This window comes from Bos indicus, chromosome 11 (genome assembly GCF_029378745.1).
Source record: "Bos indicus isolate NIAB-ARS_2022 breed Sahiwal x Tharparkar chromosome 11, NIAB-ARS_B.indTharparkar_mat_pri_1.0, whole genome shotgun sequence".
In the NCBI taxonomy this organism is placed as follows: domain Eukaryota; kingdom Metazoa; phylum Chordata; class Mammalia; order Artiodactyla; family Bovidae; genus Bos; species Bos indicus.
Genome location: NC_091770.1, coordinates 25,034,412 through 25,057,977, shown reverse-complemented (window position 1 = coordinate 25,057,977; position 23,566 = coordinate 25,034,412). Strand labels below are relative to the sequence as shown.

Genomic DNA, 23,566 nt, shown 5'->3' with positions numbered 1-23,566 from the left:
CATTTGGCAATGTTTGGAGACTTTTTTGTTTGTCCCAGCTGGGGACAAGATACTGGTGTCTAGTTGGGAGATGCCATAAATATGCCAAACGTCCTAAATGCAAAGGACAGCCCCCCACAACAACTTTCCACCCCAAATGTCAATGGTGCCAAGGTTGAAAACCCCTTCTTTAAAGGAAAAACTGTGGCTGGTTTACATCTCTTGACCCCCTGGGGGCAAACCCTGGGAAGAAGCCATGCTGCAGATAGCAGATCTGAGGAATGGAAAAAGACAGAGTCTATGACGACACCACTAGGTCACAGGCTCATTCTGCCTCTGGGTATCCAGTCACATAAGTTTAACTGTCTCATGGTTAAGCCACTGTTTAACTGGGGTCCCTATTATTTGCACCCATGAGCACCTTGATAAATTAGGAAAGAGATTATTTGCGTAACACAAAAGGTTAGGCTAATAGAAACATTTATAACTACATTCTAAGCAGAGAATACACATTCACAAAAATTGACCATAGACTAAGCTGCAAAGGAAATTTTAACACATCCCCCATCCCCAAATAATACATAGACCATCTTCAGTCACCACAATGCGATAAAATTAAAAATTACAAACAAAATGATAACTGAACAAAACACAACAAAAACCCCTCAAACCAATCATGTAACTAAAAAATGTAAACACACTTGTCAATAATACAAGTAAAAGAGACAGCAGGACCAGAACCCAGATTTCCAAATAACTAGTACAATTCATGATCTAGCCCTCATGTTTGTTCTTAAACATTTGCTGAATTATATGAAAGGGAGGGAAAGTGGGAGAAAGAGACAGATCAAGGTGAGCTCAGATAGGATCAGCTGGAGAAAAAACTTCTGTTCATTAAGAGATTGAAGAGATCAGACTGTTAGCAGCAGTCAGACTCAGTAAAGCCTAGAAGCGTCTACTGATTTTAGTGACCTGGGCAGGCAGCTGCCATCCAGGGGAGACCAAAGCCAGGCACCAGCAACCAGGAGAGGCTCTGATGAGCTCTGGTCCTAAGGCAGAGATGGCTTCTCACACCATGATGCAATGAACTTCTGTGTGCAGAGGGGAGAGATGGCTGCTGTGAGCAGGTAAGGTCCAGAAACTAGAAGGAACTCATGGATCAATAGCTGGAAGCAGTCCAGATGACCGTGACCAAACAATGCCAGAACACGCAGATAAAATTTGAATTGTTGAAATTCAAATAAAATGAAAATCAATAAAAATTGATTTTCTGAACATTGGATCAAATGGTACCCAACACCCAAGCTAGGAGGCTTGCCAATTGAATTGACATGGTGTTTTATCTATGCAGCACAAACTAAATGGCATATTTGACAGAAACCATGTGGCAAATTATCTAGCCTGTATTTAAGGTTCATCTGGGTGGTTTAGACCTCAAACAATCAATCGTAGCCTCAATTATCCATGTTGTTTGACTAGTTAGGTTAAAATGAGAGTATGTTTCTGTTTTGTTAATAAGTTCATTTGTATGTCTTTTTTTTAGATTCCACATACAAGTGATATCATATGATATTTCTCTTCGTCTGACTTACTTCACTCAGTATGACAATCTCTAAATTCATATAAGTCCCTGCATTATTTTATTCTTTTAATGGCTGAGGAATATTCCATTGTATGTATGTACCACATCTTCTTTATCCATTCTTCTGTCGATGAACATTTAGGTTGCTTCCATGTCTTGGCTATTGTAAACAGTGCTGCAATGAACACTGGGGTGCATGTATCCTTGCAAACCATATTTTTCTCCAGACACATGCCCAGGAGTAGAACTGCAAGATTGTATGGTAGCTCTATCTTTAGTTTCTTAAGGGACCTCCATACTGTTCTCCTCAGTGGCTGTACCAATTTATATTCCCTCCAACAGTGCAGAAGGGTTCCCTTCTCTCCACACCCTCTTCAGCATTTATTATTTGTGGTGGTTTTGATGATAGTCATTCTGACTAGTATGAGGTGATATCTCGTAGTTTTTATTTGCATTTCTCTAATAATTAGCGATGTTAAACATCTTTTCATGTGCCTCTTGGCCATCTGTATGTCTTCTTTAGAAAAGCATCTATTTAGGTCTTTTGCCCATTTATTGGGTTGTTTTTTTGATGATATTAAGCTGTTTGTAAATTTTGTAGATGGTTACCAGGGGCAGGGGAAGGGTGGTGGGGAGGGATAGTTAGGAAGTTTGGGATTGGCAGGTACACAGTGCTATATTTGAAACGGATAACCAAGGTGAACCTACTGCATAGCACATGTAAGTTTGCTCAGTGTTATGTGGCAGCCTGGATGGGAGGGAAATTTGGAGGAGAATGGATACATGTATATGTATGGCAGAGTCCCTTTGCTGTTTACCTAAAACCATCACATTATTAATTGGCTATACCCCAATACAAAACAAAGAGGTTTTAAAAAATATTATATAACAAATGGGAAAAGAACTTGAAAAAGAATAGATGTATATTTATGTAAAACTGAATCACTTTGCTGTACACCTGAAACTAAAATAACATTGTTTGTCAACTATACTTCCATATAAAATAAAAAGTTTAAAAACTAAGATGCAGGATAACTGTCATTGTTTTCCTTGAACTACATATCAGAACATCTGTGGAGCTGAAGTCATGGAGTTTTTTGGGTTTTGTTTCCCCTTTTAGTGGGAATTCATTCATGCCTTTATCCACGCACCCACCCACCCTTCCATTTAACAAACATCCAAAGCAAACAGCACACATCCTAGGTCCTTGGCGTTTCACGCGTAATTGTCTGCATCTCCTCTGCTTACTTGTAGATGAGAAAGATAAAGAAGGTGGTTTGAGTTATTTTGGTGCCAAACAAAATTCTAGAAAGAAACACTCAGCAAAAAAAAAAAAAGTTCTAAATAAATAAAAAGAAAAAGGAGGGAGAAAGGGAAGGGCGTGCGTGGAGAGGAAACAGGAGGGTCCCAGCGGGGGAGGGCAGGAATCTTGTTTGATACCTGTCGGGGTTTTTATTTGCACCAGGAGCGCGGAGACTGAGGACGCTAAGAAAACCCGCCCACCCTACGTAGCAGGGAGGGGCCAAGATGGGATGCGGGACAGGAGTCGGAGGAGTTTCGAATTTCTTAAACTCTCCAGTCTAGATTCAGGTGTCAGCTCTGTTCCTTTCCGCTCGGCCACCACCACCTCCCCTCCCGGCCCTCTTCCAACACGCGCAGTCTTCCCAAGAATTCTGAGTCTGGAAGAAAGAGAGGAAAGCAGGGGTCCAATTGGCCTTCCCCGCCTCCGCACCCACACAGGCAAGCATCGCGTCTCCGCCCGCTCGCGAGGATCCAGGTTAGCGGCTCTCACCCCAGGCTGGAATCATCAGCGCCTTAGGTTTGTCCGCCCTCTCCACCTCACCTCAGATTCCCGGTCCCAGTGCCCGGTTCTGCATCTGTGAAACTCCTTGTAAACTGTGGTGTGACTTGAGTATGCCCCAAGACACGAAAGGAGCTCAGGCGCTCTGCCTGCCACCTGCGAGCGTAGGTGAGGGGCGGGCCCCCAAACCCGGCCTGGCGGGTCCCTGTCTAGCATCACGGTCTCCCAGCACTGCGCCCCCCGCCTCTCCTCTGTCCTGTCTCCAACCAGTCACTGACAGAGCCGAGCAAATGGCACCCAACACATCTGCGGGCTCTGGCCTGATCTCTGTCCTAGTGACCGGACAGGGGACTAGCATCAATCGGGGCCTACGGTGGCCGCTGTGCAACCCCGGCATTCCCAGTCTACAGATGAGGAAACTGAGGCCTCAATCCAGTGTCAGCAACCCAGTGATCAGGCGCTTGGGTTTCCAAACCCGCCTTCTCCTCCTTACAGGATTTCTTTGGGGGTCTCCCTGGGTCCCAGGCGGAAAGTCTGGGGACAAGGGGCCAGGAAGGTTCTGGATCCCGTGTCCTAAGCCTGGATCGGGCGCTCCACTCTCACGCGGGTGGGCAGGGAGCCCGGGATGTGGCGAGGGGCCCAGCGGGGCGGCACCGAGCGCGAGGTAGGGGGTGGGGGGCGTTCCCAGACCAAAGTCCGAGAGGGGCCACAAAGAGGCCCGTTTGTTGCCCCGCCCTTTGACCCTCAGGATGCTTATTAACCAGGCGGCCAATAGGTGGCTGGGCAGAGGCGCGGCCCTTCGACAGAGCGGAGGACACGGCTCTGGAGTGCGGCTCCAGGGAGACCATGGAGCGCCCAGTGCGAGTGAAGGCGTGGGTGGAGGAGAACCGGGGCTCCTTCCTGCCCCCGGTCTGCAACAAGCTCCTGTGAGTCCCAGCACGCCCTAACCCTCCTGCCCTCTGTTCTCACCTCCCCGCCATCCTCCAACTGCTCCCCTCAACCTCCCGGTTCCTCCGCCCAGAAGCTTACAGAAGGGGGATTCCATCCTCGTGGTGATCACAGGAGGATGAGGACGGACTGTTCCGGGTTTCCCCACCCTCCTCGGTTCCTCTTTCTGGTGACTGCGTGGAGACGACGTGCCTTGTCGTCTGAGGAAGCTGGGTGACCTACCGAGATTAGAGAGATGCAGGTGCTAAGTGGTAGCCCTGCCTTCCAGGGCTGAGAAACAGCGCTCCAACCCCCGCTGCCTCTCAGAAATTGGGGGGCAGGGAGGTTGATACCCCAGAATTATAGTAGAACCGAGGCCTGGGAACCACCCAGCATTACACCCCTACTGGGCCCAGGAAGCTGCAGGCAGAGGGTGAAGTCAGGGTCAGCTCCTGGGGCAGGCTCTCTGGTGCTCTTCCTGGCCCCCTCTGCAGCTGGGCGCACACAGACTCCCACCAGGCCTCCCCAGCCACCTCTGCCCCCAGCACCCAACAGGGCTGACCCTGGTCCAGCAGTCTTCCTCCAGCTGAGGTCTCAGGCCCTCCCTGTGGCCTCTTCACCTCCTTCCCCTTCAGTCACCTGGGGTGTGGGGCCTTCTGTGCTCCCCAGCTCCAGGGTCACAGTCTTGTGTTTGCTGGGTCCACAGAACATCAACAAGGTAGCTTTTCAAACCATCCACCTCCAATCACTAACACCTTGACTAGTTGGAGACTACCAGGCGTTTTCACATCATCTCATGTAATTCTCCCAGGAGCCCTATGAAGTGGGATTTTTTTCTTAATATTTATTTATTTGGTTGTGCTGGGTCTTAGTTACAGCCCTTGAGATCTGTGGCAGGCAGGATCTTTAGTTGTGGCATGCAATATCTAGTTCCCTGACCAGAGGTCGAACCCAGGCCCCTGCCCTGGGAGCATGGAGTCTTAGCCACAAGGGAAGTCCTAGTCCAGGGTGGGGGATCTTAACCAGGAACTTTCCCAATGTCACAAAGCTAGCGTGGGGCGCGATGCAAGCCCGTGCAAGAGTTTGACTCCAAAGTCCACCCTGGTGTGACTGCGCAATACTGCAGTAACAGTCAACACCCCCCACCCCCAAACCTTGTCTCCTCTAGTACTTTTGTCACACCCCCAACTCTCTCCTCCACTTCATCTCTATCCATAGTCTCACCTCAGCCCTCCACCTCCTCCCCCTCATGGTGACTCACATTCATCCGCTCCTCTCCAGCCCCACGCCGCTGCTGTGGTTCCACCCTCATCACCCTGGGCACTTCCAGGCTGCAGCAGCCTCCAGGCCCGTACCGCGCTCTCCAGCACTGCCCTGATATTAGTAACCACAAAGTGCAGGTCCTCCCTTCACTCATTCAGCAGATGTGCACATGTGAGCACCAACCACATGCCAGGCACAGTTCTGGACCCCAGAGATACACAGGAAGGAACTGGCGGAAGCCCCTTCCTGGTGGAGTAGACATTCTGGTGGGAGGAGGCAGCCAATACATAGAAACAGACAAGGGGTGCAGGTAGGCAGGCAGGCAGACGTGGTGAGCCACAGAGCAGAACGAAGGGGAAAGCCCACTGGGGCTGCTGTGTCCCCTCGTGCTGTGAGGGAGACGCTGCTCCGAGCTTCTCCTTGATCCTGGAGGTTTGGCTGCAGTCTTTGCATTCCTTGTCTTCTGCAGCGTCTCTCCGCTCTCTGCCTTTATCTTCACATGGCATTCTCCTCCTAAGTGTGACTGTGTCTAAATCTTCCAGTCTTCCAGACACCAGTCATATTAGGTTAGAGCACTCCCCACTCCATGCCAGTATGATCTCATCATAGCTTAACAATTACACCTGCAATGACCCTAGTTCCCAATTAGGTCATATTCTGCGGTACTGGGGTTAGGATTTCAACATATGAATGAATATAAGACAGAGGAAACATAGGAAGCTGCTGGAAGGTTGCTTTTATTTATCTGGCTGCAATAGATCTTAGTTGCTTCATGTGGGATCTAGTTCCCTCACCAGGGATTGAACCCAGACCCCCTGCATTGGGAGCGTGGAGTCTTAGCCACTGGATCATCAGGCAAGTCCTGAGGCTTGAGGGTTTTGAGCAGAGGAAGGACATGGGCACACACACAGTCACAGACACACACACACAGACCCTTGGATGCACATGCAGATGAAAACGGAGACTCTCAGGGACAGTGACACAGAAATAGCCCTCTCTCTCTCCCAAGTGTGGGCCTCCTCCAGACCCCCCACAGGCCCCTGCAACCCTCTTGTCCTCTCCCACGAGCCAGTTCAGGACCTCACCCCCCTCATCCATTGCAGGCACCAGAAGCAGCTCAAAATCATGTTCGTGGGGGGTCCCAACACCAGGAAGGACTACCACATCGAGGAGGGTGAGGAGGTAGGCCTGCGGACTGCCCCCTCCCCTGACCCAGCCCTGAGGGAGGGTCACTTCCCCTGCCAGGACCAGGGCCTGTGGATGGGGGGGAGGGGGCAGACGACTGGTGGGTGAGGGGGGCACAACTGAAACCATGGTGAGAAACTGCTGCTTGGAAGTTGTGGGCACCAGCGACACCCTTGACAGCTCCATCCTCGAAGGAGTCCTGCTGGGGAAGCCACAGGAAAGAGCCCAGGCTTTGCGGGTGTGAGAGGCTCCAGCTGTTGGGCATCAGCCGCCAGACACAGGGGGCATCCATGGTCCAAGGGGATGCCCAAGTCCCCTCACCCCCAAACCTGAATAATACAAGACTGGCCTCCAAAATGGGACTCAGATGCTGAGGGCGACCTGGGCGCTCCATTCTGGTCCCAGGAGCCAAGTTCTCCGGGAAGGGTTAGGACTGGGAGGCGCCCCTCCTTATCTAGAGGGCACAAGGCGCATCAGTTGCTGGGAGCTATTTGATGAAGGGGTGGGCAGGTGGGAAGGGGGATTTGTACTGAATACCCTTTTGTGCCTTGAATTTTGTGCTGTGTTTCTGAGTAAGCAAAAGTAAATCAAAAGTAAAAAGATGGATCCCCTTAAGAGACACAGATGGGTTCCCAGCTCTCAGAATCTCTGGTGGCAAAGGATCGTCATGGTTGGGGGGGCGCCTATCTTCCCGGAGGACCTGCTGCTAGGGTTCAAGGTCCAGGGTTCAGCTTGCTCGCCAGACTCCACCCCACCCACTCTGGTGGACGAATGTCCACTTAGGGGTCCAAACCAAGCCCTGACTGCTGGCTTGCTAGCTGGTGAGGAGGGATGACCTGAGCAGGTGTCTCACTCTGGAGGGACACTCAGGTGGCTGGGAGGAATTTGGCTAGAGGTTATTTTGATGGCTTGGTTCCACCTCAGGTGAGGGAGAGTGCCAGCCACAGGTTAAACCCTGGAAGCCACAGGACTGAGTATCAGTGCGTTTGCTGTCGCTGCCTGTCCTCACCCAGCTGGAACAAAGGAGACTCCAGGGGCCAGGCCTCTTCCCAGTGAGGGAAGGGAAGCCACTGAGCTCAATTTTCCTCCTGGCTGAGCTCAGGCCTCTGCCTTTCAGGTGCCCAGGCTTCACCCACCACACACGTTCCACTTAGCCCATTCCTTCCCTTGGGGTGAACAGGTGCAAGGGAGCCTGGGCTGGGAGTCAGGTGGACCTGGAGTCTGCCTCTTACCAACCATGTGATTTGGATGGGCTTCCCTGGTAGCTCAGTTGGTAAAGAACCCACCTGCAATGCAGGAGACCCCGGTTTGATTCCTGGGTTGAGAAGATCCCCTGGAGAAGGGAAAGGCTACCCACTCCAGTATTCTGGCCTGGAGAATTCCATGGACTGTATAGACCATGGGGTCACAAAGAGTCAGGCATGACTGAGCGACTTTCACTTTGACTTTCTTTCACCTCCCATCACCAGGAGGCTTCTCTGGTGGTAGAGTGATAAAGAATCCACCTGCCAATGTAGGAACTGCAGGTTTGATCAAACCCAAGGAGACTTGGGTTTGATCCCTGGGTCAGGAAGATCCCTGGAGTAGGAAATGGCAATCCACTCCAGTATTCTTGCCTGGGAAATCCCATGGACAGAGGAGCCTGGCGGACTTTAGTCTACAGGGTCAGAGTCAGGCACGTCTGAGCATACACGCACACCGCCTCTCTGAGCCTGCAGGAGTTTCCTTGCAGCTGATGGGGGACATCAGCCCTGCCTGGTGGAAGGATGCAGTGTGTATAGGGTATGTGCACAGAGCCTGGCACAGAGTGGAGGTGCCTGGGTTCTCGGCACCCTCAGCCCCTCTCTGGCCCCGCCTGCCTGTAAGGCCTTTCCAGGCTGTGCAGGCCAGATTTGATTCAGCAGCGGCTTGAGCCGGTACAGTTAATCTTCTAGTTAGCCCCAGGCCCCAAACATCATTTACTTCCAAATAGAGCATCATTCCTTTTGGATTGCCGTGGCTGTTTGGGACTTTTTGCTGTTCAGGATCTGCACCTCTGCTGATGAGGCCTGTCCCTCATCATAGGTTGTGGTGTTGTTCAGTTGCTCAGTCGTGTCTAACTCTTTTGTGATCCCATGGATTGTAGCCCACCAGGCTCCTCTGTCCGTAGAATTTCCTAGGCAAAAATACTGGAGTGGGTTGCCATTTCCTTCTCCAGGGGGTCTTCCCAACCCAAGGATCGAACCCGAGTCTCCTGCATTGGCACGTGGATTCTTTACTGCTGAGCCACCAGGGAACACCCCCCACCTACCCACCACCGCCCACACACCACCACCACCCACCCATCACAGTGCAGGCCTCTAAAATTCCACTTCCTTTCTATGTTTTTGTTTAATGGCCACTAATACCTTGTATCCTGCCAGAAAGGGCTTGACTTTGGCCCAACCATCACTCCAACCCCACCCCCCCACTCCTGTTTTCCCTGATATTTGCAGGGCCTTCTTGCCTGGAAAATCCCATGGATGGAGGAGGCTGGTAGGCTCCAGTCCATGGGGTTGCTAAGAGTTGGACACGACTGAGCGACTTCACTTTCACTTTTCACTTTCATGCATTGGAGAAGGAAATGGCAACCCACTCCAGTGTTCTTGCCTGGAGAATCCCAGGGACGGGGGAGCCTGGTGGGCTGCCGTCTCTGGGGTCGCACAGAGTCGGACACGACTGAAGCGACTTAGCAGCAGCAGCAGCAGCAAGGGCTACGGCCCTCTCCCTAGTATTCTCTAGGCCCTTCCTCCTCTCCCTCCAACCATGAAAGGACATCCCCCAACATACATACACATAGAGGTTTTCTCCTAACTGAGGGAGTTTGGGGGAGTTTGCAGAATTGTTCCCTAAGAGAGACTGATAGGTTTTTTCTTATTTGTTTTAAATAACTTGCATGAATTATATTAAATAATAAAAGATTGTTTACTGTAGAAAATGTGCAGAATACAGAAAAGACAAATGTAAATATGTACCTCATTCATAATCCCCCCACTCACGGGAGCACCGTGAGCACAGCCTGGTTTATACATGCATTATACACTATGTAATTAGAATTCTCAGACATGACTTTGTCTAAACAACAATAAATAGAATCCTGCTGAGTGTCATTTTGAATCTTGCTTTAACTGGATAACTTTAGCATTTTTCCATTTTACTGACAGTTATGCAAAAACGTAGCTTTTAATGGCTGCATAATGTTCCATATTTTGTCTCCATCATAAAATAATGCGATCTCCCCTATTGTTATTATTAGCATTAGTTTTGCTATTCTTTCCATCACTAATATTAATAGCTAGAGATTACTGAATGCTAACTATGTATTGTCTGTCTTTGTATACAGCATCCTGGGCAACATTCTGATAGATTCTATCATTTTATAGAAAAATTAATGGAGGCATAGAAAGACTAACTGAATTGGCCAAAGGCACATGGTGACTGGCTGAGCTGAGGACCAGGTGATGCCTTAAACTCCCACACACTGGGATAAAACAGCCATGTATGTCCACCACGAGGCAGGTGCATTTCTGACTCACTGAAGCCACTTTTCTAGAGATGGAATGACTATGTCAAGTTCCCAGTTTCAGCATGAAAGGTCTGGCGTCCCAGAAACCCTTATAGAGGCACGAGCTGTGAAGGCTCTTTCTGCCCTTTGCCAAATTGCCCTTCAGGGGCATTGTGTCAGCTTGCCTGTGTGTCAGACTGTAAAGCCACATTTCTCTAGTTTTCCTGAGCCCACTTGATTTCTAACTCCTTACATGATAATAGTAATTGTTATTATTAATAACAACCCTTCAACTATTTGGCTGGGGTTTTTAACACCCATGCAATGTGTGACTGGTAGAGAGAAAATATGTCTTCCTCCTCCTCTTCCCAGTGCCAAGGGTGGTCTCAGTAAACACATTAATTAGGGACTTAGGGTGCAAGAGGCCAAGTGCAATAGGAGCCCTGCAGCACCACCGTGCTGCACCCCAGGGAGACAGCAGGAAATGAGGGCTTCCATCCTCAAAGCCCCCGCCACCCCCATTCATCCCAGCTCCCAGCACTGAGCCCAACATTTCCATAGCCAGCCGATCTCCAGAGGGGTTTGGAGCAGCCCACCTCCTTTCCAGGGCCTCACTGTGGCCCGAGGAGCCAGCACTGGCTCCAGAGCCACACTCAGGTCCACACAGCTGCTCCAGGACTGACTGTGTAAAACCTGGGACAAGTCACTTCACTCTCTGGGCCTTTCTTTTTCTTTTTAGCAGAATGGGGCTAACAATATTTTTGGAGGTTGTTATAAAGAGTTCTGATAATGTTCAGGCATACCTCAGAGATAGTGCAGGCTTGGTTCCAGACCACTGAAAGAGAGCAAATATTTCAATAAAGTGAGCCATGTGAATTTTTTGGTTTCCCATCGCATGTAAATATTTATACTATGCTGTAGTCTATTACTTGAATGGGGTGCCATTGCCTTCTCCATGTAGTCTATTAAATGTGCAACTGTATTATGTCTAAAAAAACAATATATATATATCTTAATTTAGAAATAATACTGTTGGGAAAATGGTAGCAATAGATTTGCTCAGTGCAGGGTTGTCACAAACCTTCAATTTGTTAAAAAAAGAAAAAGGCAATATCTGGGAAATGCAATAAAGCACAGCACAATAAAACAAGGTCTGTCAGTCACGTGCTAGCCCAGCCCCTGCGACACAGTGCAGGGGCGGTTCTCCTTACCTGGGTAATGGGTCCCTAAATTATCCAGTGGGCATCTCAGCCAGCCTCCTGCCCCCAAGCCAGACACCACCTGTGGTGTCCTGGGTACCTTGGTCATCACTTTAACGTCAGAGTATTACCCTCATGTGTCCCCAGCACGTTTATCTACGGGCTGTGTCAGGGGAAGCTGGGGCCTCAGGCAGGAGTGACCAAGCTGCTCATAAACTCTAAGGCTTTCGGCAAGTTTCTCAGGTTTTCTGGGCAGAACTCAGGCCAAAGACCCGGAAGAGGGAGTGGGGAGGTCAGAGCCTGTCCGCTGTTCTGTCTCACAGGTATTTTACCAGCTGGAGGGGGACATGCTTCTCCGAGTCCTGGAGCGAGGGAAACACCGGGATGTGGTCATTCGTCAAGGAGAGGTGAGGCTGGGTCCTGGAACAGGAGCCCACGGTGCCCACTCTCCTGTCTTTGGTGGAGTCTTGTCTTCCCAGCCTTTCCTGCCCTCCTCCCTGCCCGACCTGCCTCAGCCCCATCCTCAGGCCCTTCCTCATGCCCATCTCAGCCCAGCCTGACATCCTCTCTGGCTCCTGGGGTGGGGTCTGGCCCGGACAGTGGTCAGCTGGGGAGACCCGGGGCGTGCAGCACTGAGGTCTCCGTGGGGGACCATAAACTTGCTGGCACCTTGTTCCCACCCGTGCAGATCTTCCTGCTGCCTGCTGGGGTCCCCCACTCGCCGCAGAGGTTTGCCAACACAGTGGGGCTGGTGATTGAGCGGAGGCGGCTGAAAACAGAACTAGATGGGCTCAGGTAAATGGGTCAGATCTGGGGGTCTGGGGCAGAGTTAGAGGGGCAAGCAGCAGGGGAAAGGATCCTAGACAGACCCAAGAAACCCACTCAACCACCACTGATAGGGTGGTAGCAATGGAGATCCTGCATTTGCTGGCAGATGGGGAGGGATTTGGGTAGGTAGCAGGGTGGGTCTGATGATGCAGGGGAGGGTGTATTCTCTGTGACCCCCTGGGAGCCCATTAACCTTATGGCCAGGCCCAGAACAAGTGGGATCTCAGTTCCCTGACCAGGGATCAAAGCTGCACCCCCTGCATTGGAAGCACAGAGTCTTAAACATTGGATGCCCAGGGAAGTCCCAGAACCCATGCTTTCCCCACTGAGGTCTGCTGGGGAAGGGCCAGGGGCGGGATGCCAAAATCATACTCCAGGGCAGCCTGGAACACTGCTGCTTCTCCCAGCCTCCAGTTCCAGAGTTTAGTCAGTCTCCATTAGTGCGGCCTTCTGCTTGTTTCTCTACCCCAGCTCATTCCACACCCAGCGCTGACATTTGTATAACATTTGCTAACTGTCGGGCACCACTTTCTGTTTATTCCTTTAATCCTCACAACGATCCTATCACCTTATCCGGTGGGTACTGTTATCATCTGTACTCTACAGATGAAGAAATCGAGCCCAGGGAAGTTGAGCTTGCTAGAAAGTGGCCAGACTGGAGCTGTAGAGAAATAGAGAGTTTGGGCCAGGACAGAAAAGAGGGCAATGTGAGTCAGAACCTGGAAGGGGATGAACGTGGGTGCAGAGACGGGCACTCTGTTTCTACAGCTGAGTTCACATCTGGGTCCAATCAGTTATCTGCTTAATATCCTCTGAAAGGAGGACTAAACCTGTGGCTCATTATTCCAAAAGCTAAGCGATTTTTAAGCTATTTTTTTTAACTAAGAAAATTAAAATTTCCCAACAAGCTACTGAAATCAGGATGCTTTGCTCCACATCTTCTGTTATAAAGGACATTAAAAAAAAATTTTCCCTTTTTTATAATTATCAAAGTCTTACAGGTTTACCCTTGAAATCTGGAAAAGTACAAGAAAGCAAAATGAACAAAATTAAAATCACTTGTCAGGAAAAGGGTAAATTTTATATTATGTGAATGATATCTCAATAAAACAAAAATAAAGAGAAAATACACAGAAAAAAAGTCTTCCCACCAATGAAACCTAACAAAGCACTTTCTATCTCTTTTTTCCATGCATATCTGTTCCTTACAACATTGTAGTTTTATTGCAAGTATGGGTTTGAGTTTTGCTTTTCTTTAAAAAAAAATGAGTACTTCTCATACTATTAAATGCTTTGCAAAAACCGCAGTTAATGACCGCATGCAAACCTACTGCAGAATAGTCTTGGAAAGAAATAGCTGCCTGGCCTTAAATATGAAAATAAAATTTTCAGTGGGGCTTTATATAGGGAATCTTTAGTAATGGAGAAGACAGCATCTTTGGGAACATTTTTACAGCAAAGTCAATAACAGATTTTTTCTGCTTTTGACCTTTAATAAAAGCCAGGGGCTCAACATTAAAATGCCACTCTGAAGGCAATTCCTGGAGGGCATTGAGGTCCAGTTATGAGGCTTTCTGGTAGCCAGCTCATTCCCAGGATAGATCTTAGGGTGTCAGGTGGGGTGGATGCACTGTGTCTATAAACCGTTGTCTGTAAGCAGAACCACTTCTCTTTTTCGGAGGAGCTTAAGAGCAGAGCTGGCCTGGTCCTGGGAGCTAAGTTTGGGGATTAGGCATTCAGTCAGTAGATACACTGCCTACACAGGGTCCTGCGGCCCAGCCCCAGTCTGCCTGATACTCCTCAGGCCAGTGGAGTTGCCTGCCAAGCTGGGTGGGCTTCAGGGAGTCTTGTGTGCACACTCAAGTCGCTCAGTTGAGTCCATGGGTTTTGTGGGGTCTTTGTGGCCCTGTGGATTGTAGCCTGCCAGGCTCCTCTGCCCATGGGGTTCTCCAGGCACAGGGAGCCTGCTAGAGACATATGGTCCTTCCTCCGGAGAAGAGACACAGCACTTTGCTCTAGTTCTCAAAGGCATCCATGACCCCAAAAGGAGAAGGACCCCTCCCATCTGGGGGGCATCTGTGGCATGCTGGATCCTTGAGGTTTCGTGTGCTCTGACCTAGACTGCCAGCAGGCCGGTGGGAATCCAGCTGCAGGGCCAGAATCGGACTCAGCCTCAGCTTCTTCTTTTGGAAAAACACTTGTCACTGATGCTCTCTAGGCTTCTAGGACTGTCTCCGGTCCTGTTTCGGCCACTGACAGGTTGTGTGATCCCTGCCAAGTTGCGCAGTTTCCCCCTGAACCTCAGAGCTCTATCTGCTTGGTAAATGGTCATGTTTGGCGAACCAGGAAGAGCTATGGGAGTGGGATGGATAACAGCCCTCCCATGCTGGGGCCACACAGGGCCTCCAGGGAGAGCCGGGTGTGGGTGGGCACATTGGCCACTAGGTCGCGCTAACAGGATGCAGCAGGTGGTCAGCTCGGCGGAGCCAGCCAGGCCCAGTCGTCCACGAGTAGAGCCAGGCCTCAGGGATGCTGCCCTGCGACGCCCAGGTGAAGAGCTGGGTGCCTGTCCTTTGTTCTGGCAGGTACTACGTAGGGGACACCACGGACGTCCTGTTTGAGAAGTGGTTCTACTGCGAGGACCTCGGCACGCAGTTGGCCCCCATCATCCAGGAGTGAGCCCCCAGCCCCTGCCCCTTGCTCTCCTGAGGTCCTGTGCTCTGGCTGGGGGCAAGCAGACCCAGCCCAGCATGGATCTGGGGGAGCATCCACCAGCCTGGAGTAATGATGCCCAGGATTTAGGGACAAAGTCTGCCCCTCCCAGGATGGTAGGGCCCCAGACTAGAAAGCCCCCTGCAGAGTGGAGGCTGGGAAAGGAGTGTGGATATACAGCAGATCATGTGAGGGCGCCATGCGTGTGTGTGGGCTCCTGCACCTCGGAGTGTATGTGTGTGCGTGGGTGTGTACGTGTATGTGTGTGTGCGTGCACACATATGTCTTTAGCCCCCTCCTCCTCCCACTTTGTCCCTGCAGGTTCTTCAGCTCTGAGCAGTACAGAACGGGAAAGCCCAACCCTGGTGAGGCCCCTGGGAACCATCTTTCTTTCTCTCACTCCCCCGACCTTTCCCAGGGAAGGGTGGGTCCTGGCCCCGGTACCACACAGTCTCCTTTTGAGTACTCTGCCCTGTACTCAAGGCACAAGAAGATGGCATGAAATATACCCCCACATGGCTACTTGGTGCCTGGGCTGGAGACAGAGCCCATTCCAGTGACTGGGAGCTGGGACCCCTGGGAACCCGGCCTGCTGGGACTGGGTGGGTGGAGCCAGAGGACACTGACCACATCTATGCCGTGGGTACAGACCAGCTGCTCAAGGAACCACCATTCCCCCTGAGCACACGATCCGTCATGGAGCCCATGTGCCTGGAGGCCTGGCTGGATGGCCACCGCAAAGAGCTGCAGGCGGGCACACCCCTCAGCTTGTTTGGGGACACCTATGAGAGCCAGGTAATGCAGCCTTGGGTCACCCAGGGAGTCAGCCCAGCAGCCCTGGGTGATGGGAACTAATCAATCACACACGGACACACACACACTCATACACACACATACACTCACAGGCTAGTTGTGGACACAAGCATAGGCCTTCTTGTTTCCTCCCTGACTCCGAGAATGATGGCTTTGCTGTGAGTGGAAGCCCATGGAGGCTACATGGTCCCCAACAATCTTTCTTTGCCTACAGAGTAGGGATTAGGGGGTTGCCCCATCCATTGAGGGATTTGTGGGAGTCTGGGGTCATGCCCCTGCCAGGACTTCTGGGCCTTTGGCCAATCATAGCCTTGGGAGCCAGGAGGGAGAGAGATATTTGGGGGCGAGGATTAGGTGGAGAGTTGCAGAGACCCAAAGCCGGTCTCCTTTCATTCAACATTTACTGAGTGTCTATTATGTTTTAGGCTTTAGTAGGAAAATAAGATAGAGTCATTCCCTCAGAGTGTGTATGGTCTGATAAATGGACAAGTTCATTAACGACTGCCATGATTATGTGATATATTCTGTGATAGAAAAGCTACAGGAAGTCATAGGATGATAAAGAAGGAACCAGGCTGTGAGGGAAGACAGCTTCCTGGAGGAGGTGATGTATAAGCTGAATTTTAAACCTATTGTAGGAGTTTGCAAAAGGAAGAAAGGGAGATGGAGAGTGCATTCCAGGTGAAGGAGAAGCCTGAGTAAAGGCATGGAGGCTTGAAACAGGTTGGCACTGCAGATAGCTGAGTCTGGCGAACCAGGACAAGAGAGTAGGGGCAGAAGGCACAATTGCCAGATGGCCAGAGTAGCAGGCAGTGCCCATGTGCTAGCAGCCCTCCTGGGCTGGGCAAGGCGCAAGGACTATGCTAGAGACAAGAGAATTTCATCCAAGTGTGGAAGCAGTATGGCTGATCAGACTAGAGTGGTGGTTCAGAAAGCTCACTGTAGCCTGTGTGAGGACCAGATCAGCAGGGCAGGTGTGGAACGAGGAGACCTGCCAGGAGGCTTACGTTTGCTCGTGCTTTGCAGTTGGTCACTGTCACATCCCTGGGAGTGTGCATTAGACACCCCTGTGGAGGGACGCCCACTGGATGCAGACCTGCCCCAGGAGGCCTGGCCAGCCCAGCCCCGAGCTCACACAGGGCCCTGCGAGCCACCATGCCCCACCAAGCCCCTCCCACCCCGTTCTCTCGCCCCCTCCTCCTCCCTGCTTCAATTCACTCCAGCAAATATCTACTGAGGCCCACTCGGGGCTGATAGGAGCATGGCCCACACAGCGGTTGTGGGCTTCCAAGATGACACCGGTCCGAGAGGCTCAGCCTCCCTCTCCCTCTTGCTCATCCCCTCCCAGCTCCCTCCACCTCCTTAGGTCAGACTCCTGGCATCACATAGAGGAAGGGAGGAGGGCATCCTCTGGGGCTCTGCCCTGTGCCACGTTCACACACATGCCTAGTTGTGTCCCGGGCAGGCGTGCCTCTGTAGGGGTCAGCAGTAGTTGTGTCGAGTGTCAGAAGGAGCAGATGTGCATGTGCGTGTGAAGGGCAGGCATGTATGACCCCAATAGCAGGTGGCTGGGACGGGATGGGGGTGGGAGGACCTGTGGCCTGGGCAGCCTTCCTCTCTAAGACCAGGCCTCTGCTCTGCATACAGAGAGGCTGCGTTGTGGGCCCCACCCCTGGCCCACACAGGGCTGGTGTCTGGGGGCCAGGCTCAAAGCCCTCTCCTACGTGGGGCAGGACGCACCAGAAAGACCCGTGTCACTTCCCACCAGGTGATGGTCCACGGACAAGGCAGCAGCGAAGGCCTGAGACGGGACGTGGACGTGTGGCTGTGGCAGCTGGCAAGTGGGGGCTGGGGAGAGGGTGGCACGCCTCCTGCCTACATCTGGCGACCCGGCTGCTCTGGGGCCTTGGATGCCCCCAGTATGGACCAGTGCCCAGGGCCTCCTTATCAAGGCTGACTCAGGGATGCTTGGACGGGCGTTGTGGCCCAACAGGCTCCATTTACTTCTCCTACTCCTCCTTCCCAGGAGGGCTCCTCAGTGGTGACGATGGAAGGACAGCGCCTGAGCCTGACCCTTGATGACAGCCTCCTGGTGCCAGCTGGGACTCTGTAAGTCCCCAGGGAAGATTGACCCCCTGCCGTGGACCTGGCCTCCTTTCCCTGGGGTCCCAGCCTTATCTGACCCTGCCCACCTGTATCTCCACAGGTATGGCTGGGAGCGAGGGCAAGGCTCCGTGGCCCTGTCTGTGACCCAGGATCCCGCCTGCAAGAAGTCCCTGGGATGACTGATCCTCCCACTGTGGGCCCAGAGCACCCACCCTGGCCAAATAACTCTCCCAGCCCCACTGTTTCTATGTACACTACTGCTCACTCACTGTCCTCTGGACTGGGTCCTGGACACGATCATCATCCCTTCTCCTCCTGTCCTCTCAGCTAGGCTGCCAGGTTCCTGGGGGCCGCAGCTCCCCTTCTGCCCTAACAGCCCTCAGCCCACTGCCCTGCGTGGTTCTGCTGGGTGGACTGCTGCTGGGGGCTGGCCCCTCACCGCCCTCCATCCACAGGCTCAGTGCAGCTCTTGCCTGCCGCCAAGAAGCCCTCAATAAAGGCTTGCTGGCCGCCAAGTGCCTGCGGGCCTGCACACACATGGCCTGTGGTCTCTGTCAGACACTGAGTGCTCCCATGACTGTGTGTGTGGGGATCTGGGCACCAGCTGACCACAGGCGTGTGGAAGTTCTGGGATCGAGCCCCCTGCATGTTTAGAGAAGTACTCGTGCTGCGCGTGCCCCTCCATGCGTGCCCCTGTGCCTGTCCTGGGGGCACAGCTGAAGTCTCTCTGCCTCTTTCTCACTTATTCTTTTTACATAACTTTAAGAAATAGCATCTGTTGAGGTTTTCTCCCCAATAACAGAAATGATTTGTACTCATTGTAGAAAATGTAGAAATACATAAAAACACAAAATCCCCTGGGTGGAGTTAACTACGGTTAATGCATGAAGATTGTGACGAGCCTCAGTGGGGCTTGGTGGTAGGGGGAGGGCCACCTGGCCCCATCCCCCTGCTCCGCCCTCTATGTACAGGCTCTCGTGGGGCCCAGGAGTTTGGGAGTTGAGGATGCAGCAGTGGGTTGAGATGAATCATGGAAGCTGCAGCAGGAGATTGGGGTTCAGTGTCCTGGGGCTTCAAGAAGAAGTCGATGAGGGGTCGCTCGCGGGGGGAACTGAAGCTGTATCTGGACCAAACAGGTCCCTGGATAGAGTCTAGGCTTCCTCCAGAAAACCTGGGTCTGAACCCTGCCTCCCTATCCCTGCCTGCCAGCTCACAGCTTGGATCCCCTCCACTGACAAACCAGCAAAGGAGACCCTGACTTTGCTGAAAGGCCCTGAGGGGTGTCCAGACCTTCACCCACCACCCCTCTAGAGGACTTCTTTCCTGCCACCACTCTAGGGCAGTGACACGCTCCTCTGTACAGGAGCTGAGGAGGGAACATCAATGTCCCAGGAGGCCCCCCCAGGCAGTGTGCCCAGATGGCCACAAGAAGTGCCCCCTAGTTCCAAGGATGTGTCTAATCCAAGACAGAAAATCATGAAAACTAGGTCCCCTGTTTTTCTGACCACCAACTCTGTGCCAGGGGATTTGCCAGAAGTTTTTACAGAAATGACCTCATTGAATCCTTATAATTGTCCAAGAAGGTGGTGGCACCACATTTTACAGTTGAGGCTTAGACAGCTTTGGAAGGCAGGCAGCTCTGTTTCCAACTCAGGCTTGTCTGCATTCAAAGCTCAGGCTGGTGGTCCCACCATCCTACACCCTATCTGCCCTCAGCCTTGGCCAGTGGGAGCCCAGGGAAGGGGAGAGGCTTGAGGGGGGTGTCTGGGGAGAGGAGCCAGCGTCCACTGTTTGAAACCCCAAGACTGACTGAGCTGGCAGCATGGGGCATCCTGCTGACCACAGCCATTTGGCACAGGGGCAGCGGGGCGGGGGGAGGGGGCCAGATCATGGAGCCTGGACCCACAGCCTTTCTTGGTGCTGTCTCATGTTACCCCATCCCTGCCTACAGGTCTGGCCCCATGGACTCATGGGAACACCACGCAGTGGGAGAGCAGGATTTAGACCTTGTCTGAAACCAGCCCTAACCTCCTGCTCCCCTCTCTGCAGTGAATACTGGGTGATGGCCCGCCAAGTGGGATGAACAGTGGCAGGGCAACTCGAGGATTCTCAGGATTGTTCTGTTTGTGGGAGAAGCCCCCAGGTCCCCAGGGCATGGCAGTAAAACTTGGCAGGGGAGCCCTCTGCGCATGGGATGTACTTCATCATGGATGTGGAGCTGGGACCATCACAGACTCTAAACTGTCAGGAATCTGAGAATCAGGACGGCAGGCTGTTCCCACTAGGCAGTGAGCGCAACAGTCAAGGTGTCAACTGGACCCCCGTCTCCTTCTCCCAGGACATGTTGTTGGCTCCACAGTCCTTGCTGCCAGAGTTGGTGGGGGCAGGGAGCCACCCAGTCTGTATCTGTGATGGGAGTGGAGTGGGGGCCCAGGGTGGCCTGCATGGTCTCCAGAGCTGTGAGTTGTCAGGACCAGCTGCTGCCTTCAGGCAAGCAAATGTCTGACCACTCAGGGCTGTAAACACACTCCCCAGCCACACCCCAGCTGGCCTTCCTCCTGCTTCAGGGTTCCTCTGGGCCTCCACTCACCCTGCTGAGCCCTCATCCTGGTGTGCCAGAGGCAATGCGAATTCCAGTCTGAGGCTGGGCTAGGAGACCCCACAGGCTGGCCACTCTCTACTCTGGGGAGGTGGAGAGGGAGGGAGAGCAGCAGGGTTCCTCTTCACCTGCAAATAGGAACACAGGGTGTTTCTTGGCGGCTGCAAGGATGATGATGAAACCCCCAGGATATTGAGTCATTGTGCTGGCCAGCTGATAGCGAGCACTGACCCCCGCGCAATTGCACAGGGGTCAGAGAGCTGGAGAAACGTCTCTCAGGTCCACGGCCCAAGCAGCCCATGGGATTTCCTAACCTGAGCCATCCCTCTCCCCTTCCTTCTCTCTCTCCCTCCTGGCTCCCTCTCTCCCTCCCTCCCTCTCCCTCCTGGTCCTCTCCCTCTGCCCTGACCACTGCCTTGGGGTCACCTGGAGAGGCCGCTGCTTCTTGCCACCCGGCCTCCTCCCCCATAGTGTCTGCCCTCCTGGCGCCAGTCTTGGGCATGGAGTTTGTCCTGGGCCTGGTGGGGAACAGCCTGGCCTTCTTCATCTTCTGCTTGCGCACGCGGCCCTGGACGTCCAACACCGTGTTCCTGGTCAGCCTGGTGGTCGCCGACTTCCTCCTGATCCTCAACCTGCCCCTTCGCGTGGATTACTACTTCTTCCACGAGATCTGGCGCTTTGGGGACACCGCCTGCAAAGTCAACCTGTTCATGATCGCCACCAACCGCACGGCCAGCGTGGTCTTCCTCACGGCCGTGGCGCTCAACCGCTACTTGAAGGTGGCGTGGCCACACCATGCGCTGAGCAGGGCCTCAGCTGGGGGCGCTGCCCGCGTGGCCGGGGGTCTCTGGGGGGCACTCCTGCTCCTCAACGGGCACCTGCTCCTGACCACCCACTCCAGCCGGTCCTGCCTCAGTTACCAGCTGGGCACGAGACCCTCGGCCTCACTCAGCTGGCACCAGGCCCTGTTCGTGGTGGAATTCTTCCTGCCGCTGGCGCTCATCCTCTTTGCCATCGTGAGCATCACGCGCACCATCCGCCGCCGCGGCCTGGACGGGCAGGCGGGCCCGCGGAGGGCCGTGCGCGTCCTCGCCGCCGTGGTGGGCGTCTACACCGTCTGCTTCCTGCCTAGCGTGGCCTTCGGCGTCGCTTCCGTCGTGGCCTTCCGCCTGCGTGCCTGCCACGCCCTGGATATCTGCTCGCAGCTCTTCCACGGCTCCCTGGCCTTCACCTACCTCAACAGCGTGCTAGACCCCGTGCTCTACTGTTTCTCCAGCCCCAGCTTCTTCCGCCAGGGGCGGGCCCTGCTGGGCCTCACCCAGGGCTGGCAAGGCTCAGACAGCGACAAGAGCACCTACCGTGCCTGGCGCAGGGCGCGCTCTGGGAAGGCGGCGGCCACAGGGAAGCTGCAGGTGGACGTCTCAGAGGAGGACTGACCAGGAAGGCCCGTCCCAGAACTGGGGCTCTGCTGCGGGTACCTCGGGACAGAGGAATGCCTGGCTCTGGGCTGGAGGGCCAGGGTTCGTCCTTGGACGGTTGCCAGCAAGGGTCCCTCAACCAGCCAGACAAAGGACCTCTGCAGGAGCCAGGTGGGTGGCAGGGAGAGAAGAGGGTCTGGGCTTGGAGTCGTGTGTCTGATGTTGTGGGGATGATGTTCCGACAGCACGGAGCACCATGGCAGGTGGAAACAGCCAGGGACTGCCAACTCAGCAGAAGGCCACAGCCGCCTTGTCCCAGGTCAGAGCCAGGGAACTGTGAGAGCAGAAGTCTTGTTTTAGAAATTTTGTTGTGACTCAGTTGCCAGGTCATGTCCAACTGTTTGCGACCCCATGGACTGCAGCACAGCAGGCTTCCCTGTTCTTCACTATCTCCCGGAGTTTGCTCAAACTCATGTGCATTGAGTCAGTGATGCCATCCAACCATCTCATCCTCTGTCACTCTCTTCTATTGCCCTCATTCTTTCCTAGCATCAGGGTCTTTTCCAAAATTGGACAGCTGTTTTTTCTATGATCTCCAATTGGCTTTTTTTTTCAATACTAATAAACTTCCTTTTGAAAAATGCAAGCCTATCTCAACTGATCTAAGGAAAACCAGTAAGTATCTGCAGGTTCATCTGGCATCAGGAGGGTTCAAGAGTTCCCCAAGATGAAGGGACACTCTGGGAACAGAGTGGAGAAGCTGTCCAGGGCACCATCCTTCCACAGGAATCCTGGAGCCCCATGTGTCCTTAAAGTCAGAACACTCCCCGGGAGAGGTCCTCAGGCTCCCAGGCCCACCTGGAGCCCTAGGAGGCCCTCCACCCCCCACCCCCCTACCCCACGCCTGCTCTCCTCTGGGACGATGTGGGGATCTTCAGCCTGGGAGGTTATCATCTCCACCCAGGTCAGGCTCCTGGACCCCCTCCCCTGGCTTTCCTTAGCCCCAAGTACCCTTCCCTGGCCCTGGAACCTGTGGTGGCTGCTACCCACCTGGACAGGAAGGGGCCTCCGGTCACCAGAGCCAGCTCACCGCCCTCCCCCAGGACCAGAGCCATCTAGTCCACCTCTCCTCCTTCCTGTTCTCTTCCACATGCCTGTGTCAGCGTCTGAGACCACCTGGGCTAACCCATCTGTTGACCTGGGGCTCCGCAGGCACAGGTGCGTACCTGGCATGAATTAAGGGTTTCTTTTAGGGGGTGGCCACGTGTAGTGGTTTTCCCTACTGTCCACAGTGGAAGTCATTGGGGATGCATGGCTTTCAAAGCTTCCGAAGGGCTATTCAGAGGTCACTAAAGCCCCAAATATGCCCCTCCTGAACCCCATGCATCCCCAGCCCTAGCCATCTCAGGAGAATGAACATCTGCCCCAAATACACACACCCTCTCCCCACTGAGGGGGACAGAAGGGCCTAGGATGGGTTCCCTACTCATCACCCCAGTCACGGACCCCGGCCCTCAGATACAGGGTCTGACAATGGGGGCAAGCCCCCTCTCCCCACCTGTTTTCATCCTCTCAGCCCAGCCCTCTGTTATCATGGACAGGGATGCCCTTCCCCAGTTAGAAGTCCTCAA

At 53.2% G+C, this 23,566-nt stretch overlaps 2 protein-coding genes across 4 annotated transcripts; both read left to right on the top strand.

The window, feature by feature from the left end:
- The first annotated feature begins 4,122 nt into the window (after positions 1-4,122).
- Positions 4,123-18,456, top strand: HAAO (3-hydroxyanthranilate 3,4-dioxygenase). Of its 3 annotated transcripts, none has more exons than XM_070798567.1 (10): positions 4,123-4,288; positions 6,656-6,734; positions 11,783-11,866; positions 12,148-12,254; positions 14,873-14,962; positions 15,321-15,364; positions 15,649-15,794; positions 17,460-17,649; positions 17,839-17,921; positions 18,019-18,456. In XM_070798567.1, exons 1-9 carry the CDS (start codon positions 4,209-4,211, stop codon positions 17,889-17,891), a joined length of 873 nt encoding a protein of 290 aa, XP_070654668.1. In that variant the 5' UTR covers positions 4,123-4,208; the 3' UTR covers positions 17,892-17,921; positions 18,019-18,456. The 3 variants fall into 3 exon arrangements, with proteins under 3 accessions (XP_070654668.1, XP_070654667.1, XP_070654666.1); XM_070798565.1 differs by having other exon boundaries at positions 4,128-4,288; positions 17,581-17,649; XM_070798566.1 differs by lacking the exon at positions 14,873-14,962 and having other exon boundaries at positions 4,127-4,288.
- Positions 18,457-18,611: 155 nt separating this feature from the next.
- On the top strand, positions 18,612-22,581 carry OXER1 (oxoeicosanoid receptor 1). The gene has a single exon (XM_019969461.2). The coding sequence runs from the start codon at positions 20,817-20,819 to the stop codon at positions 21,951-21,953; it is 1,137 nt and encodes a 378-aa protein (XP_019825020.2). The 5' UTR covers positions 18,612-20,816; the 3' UTR covers positions 21,954-22,581.
- Positions 22,582-23,566: the final 985 nt, after the last annotated feature.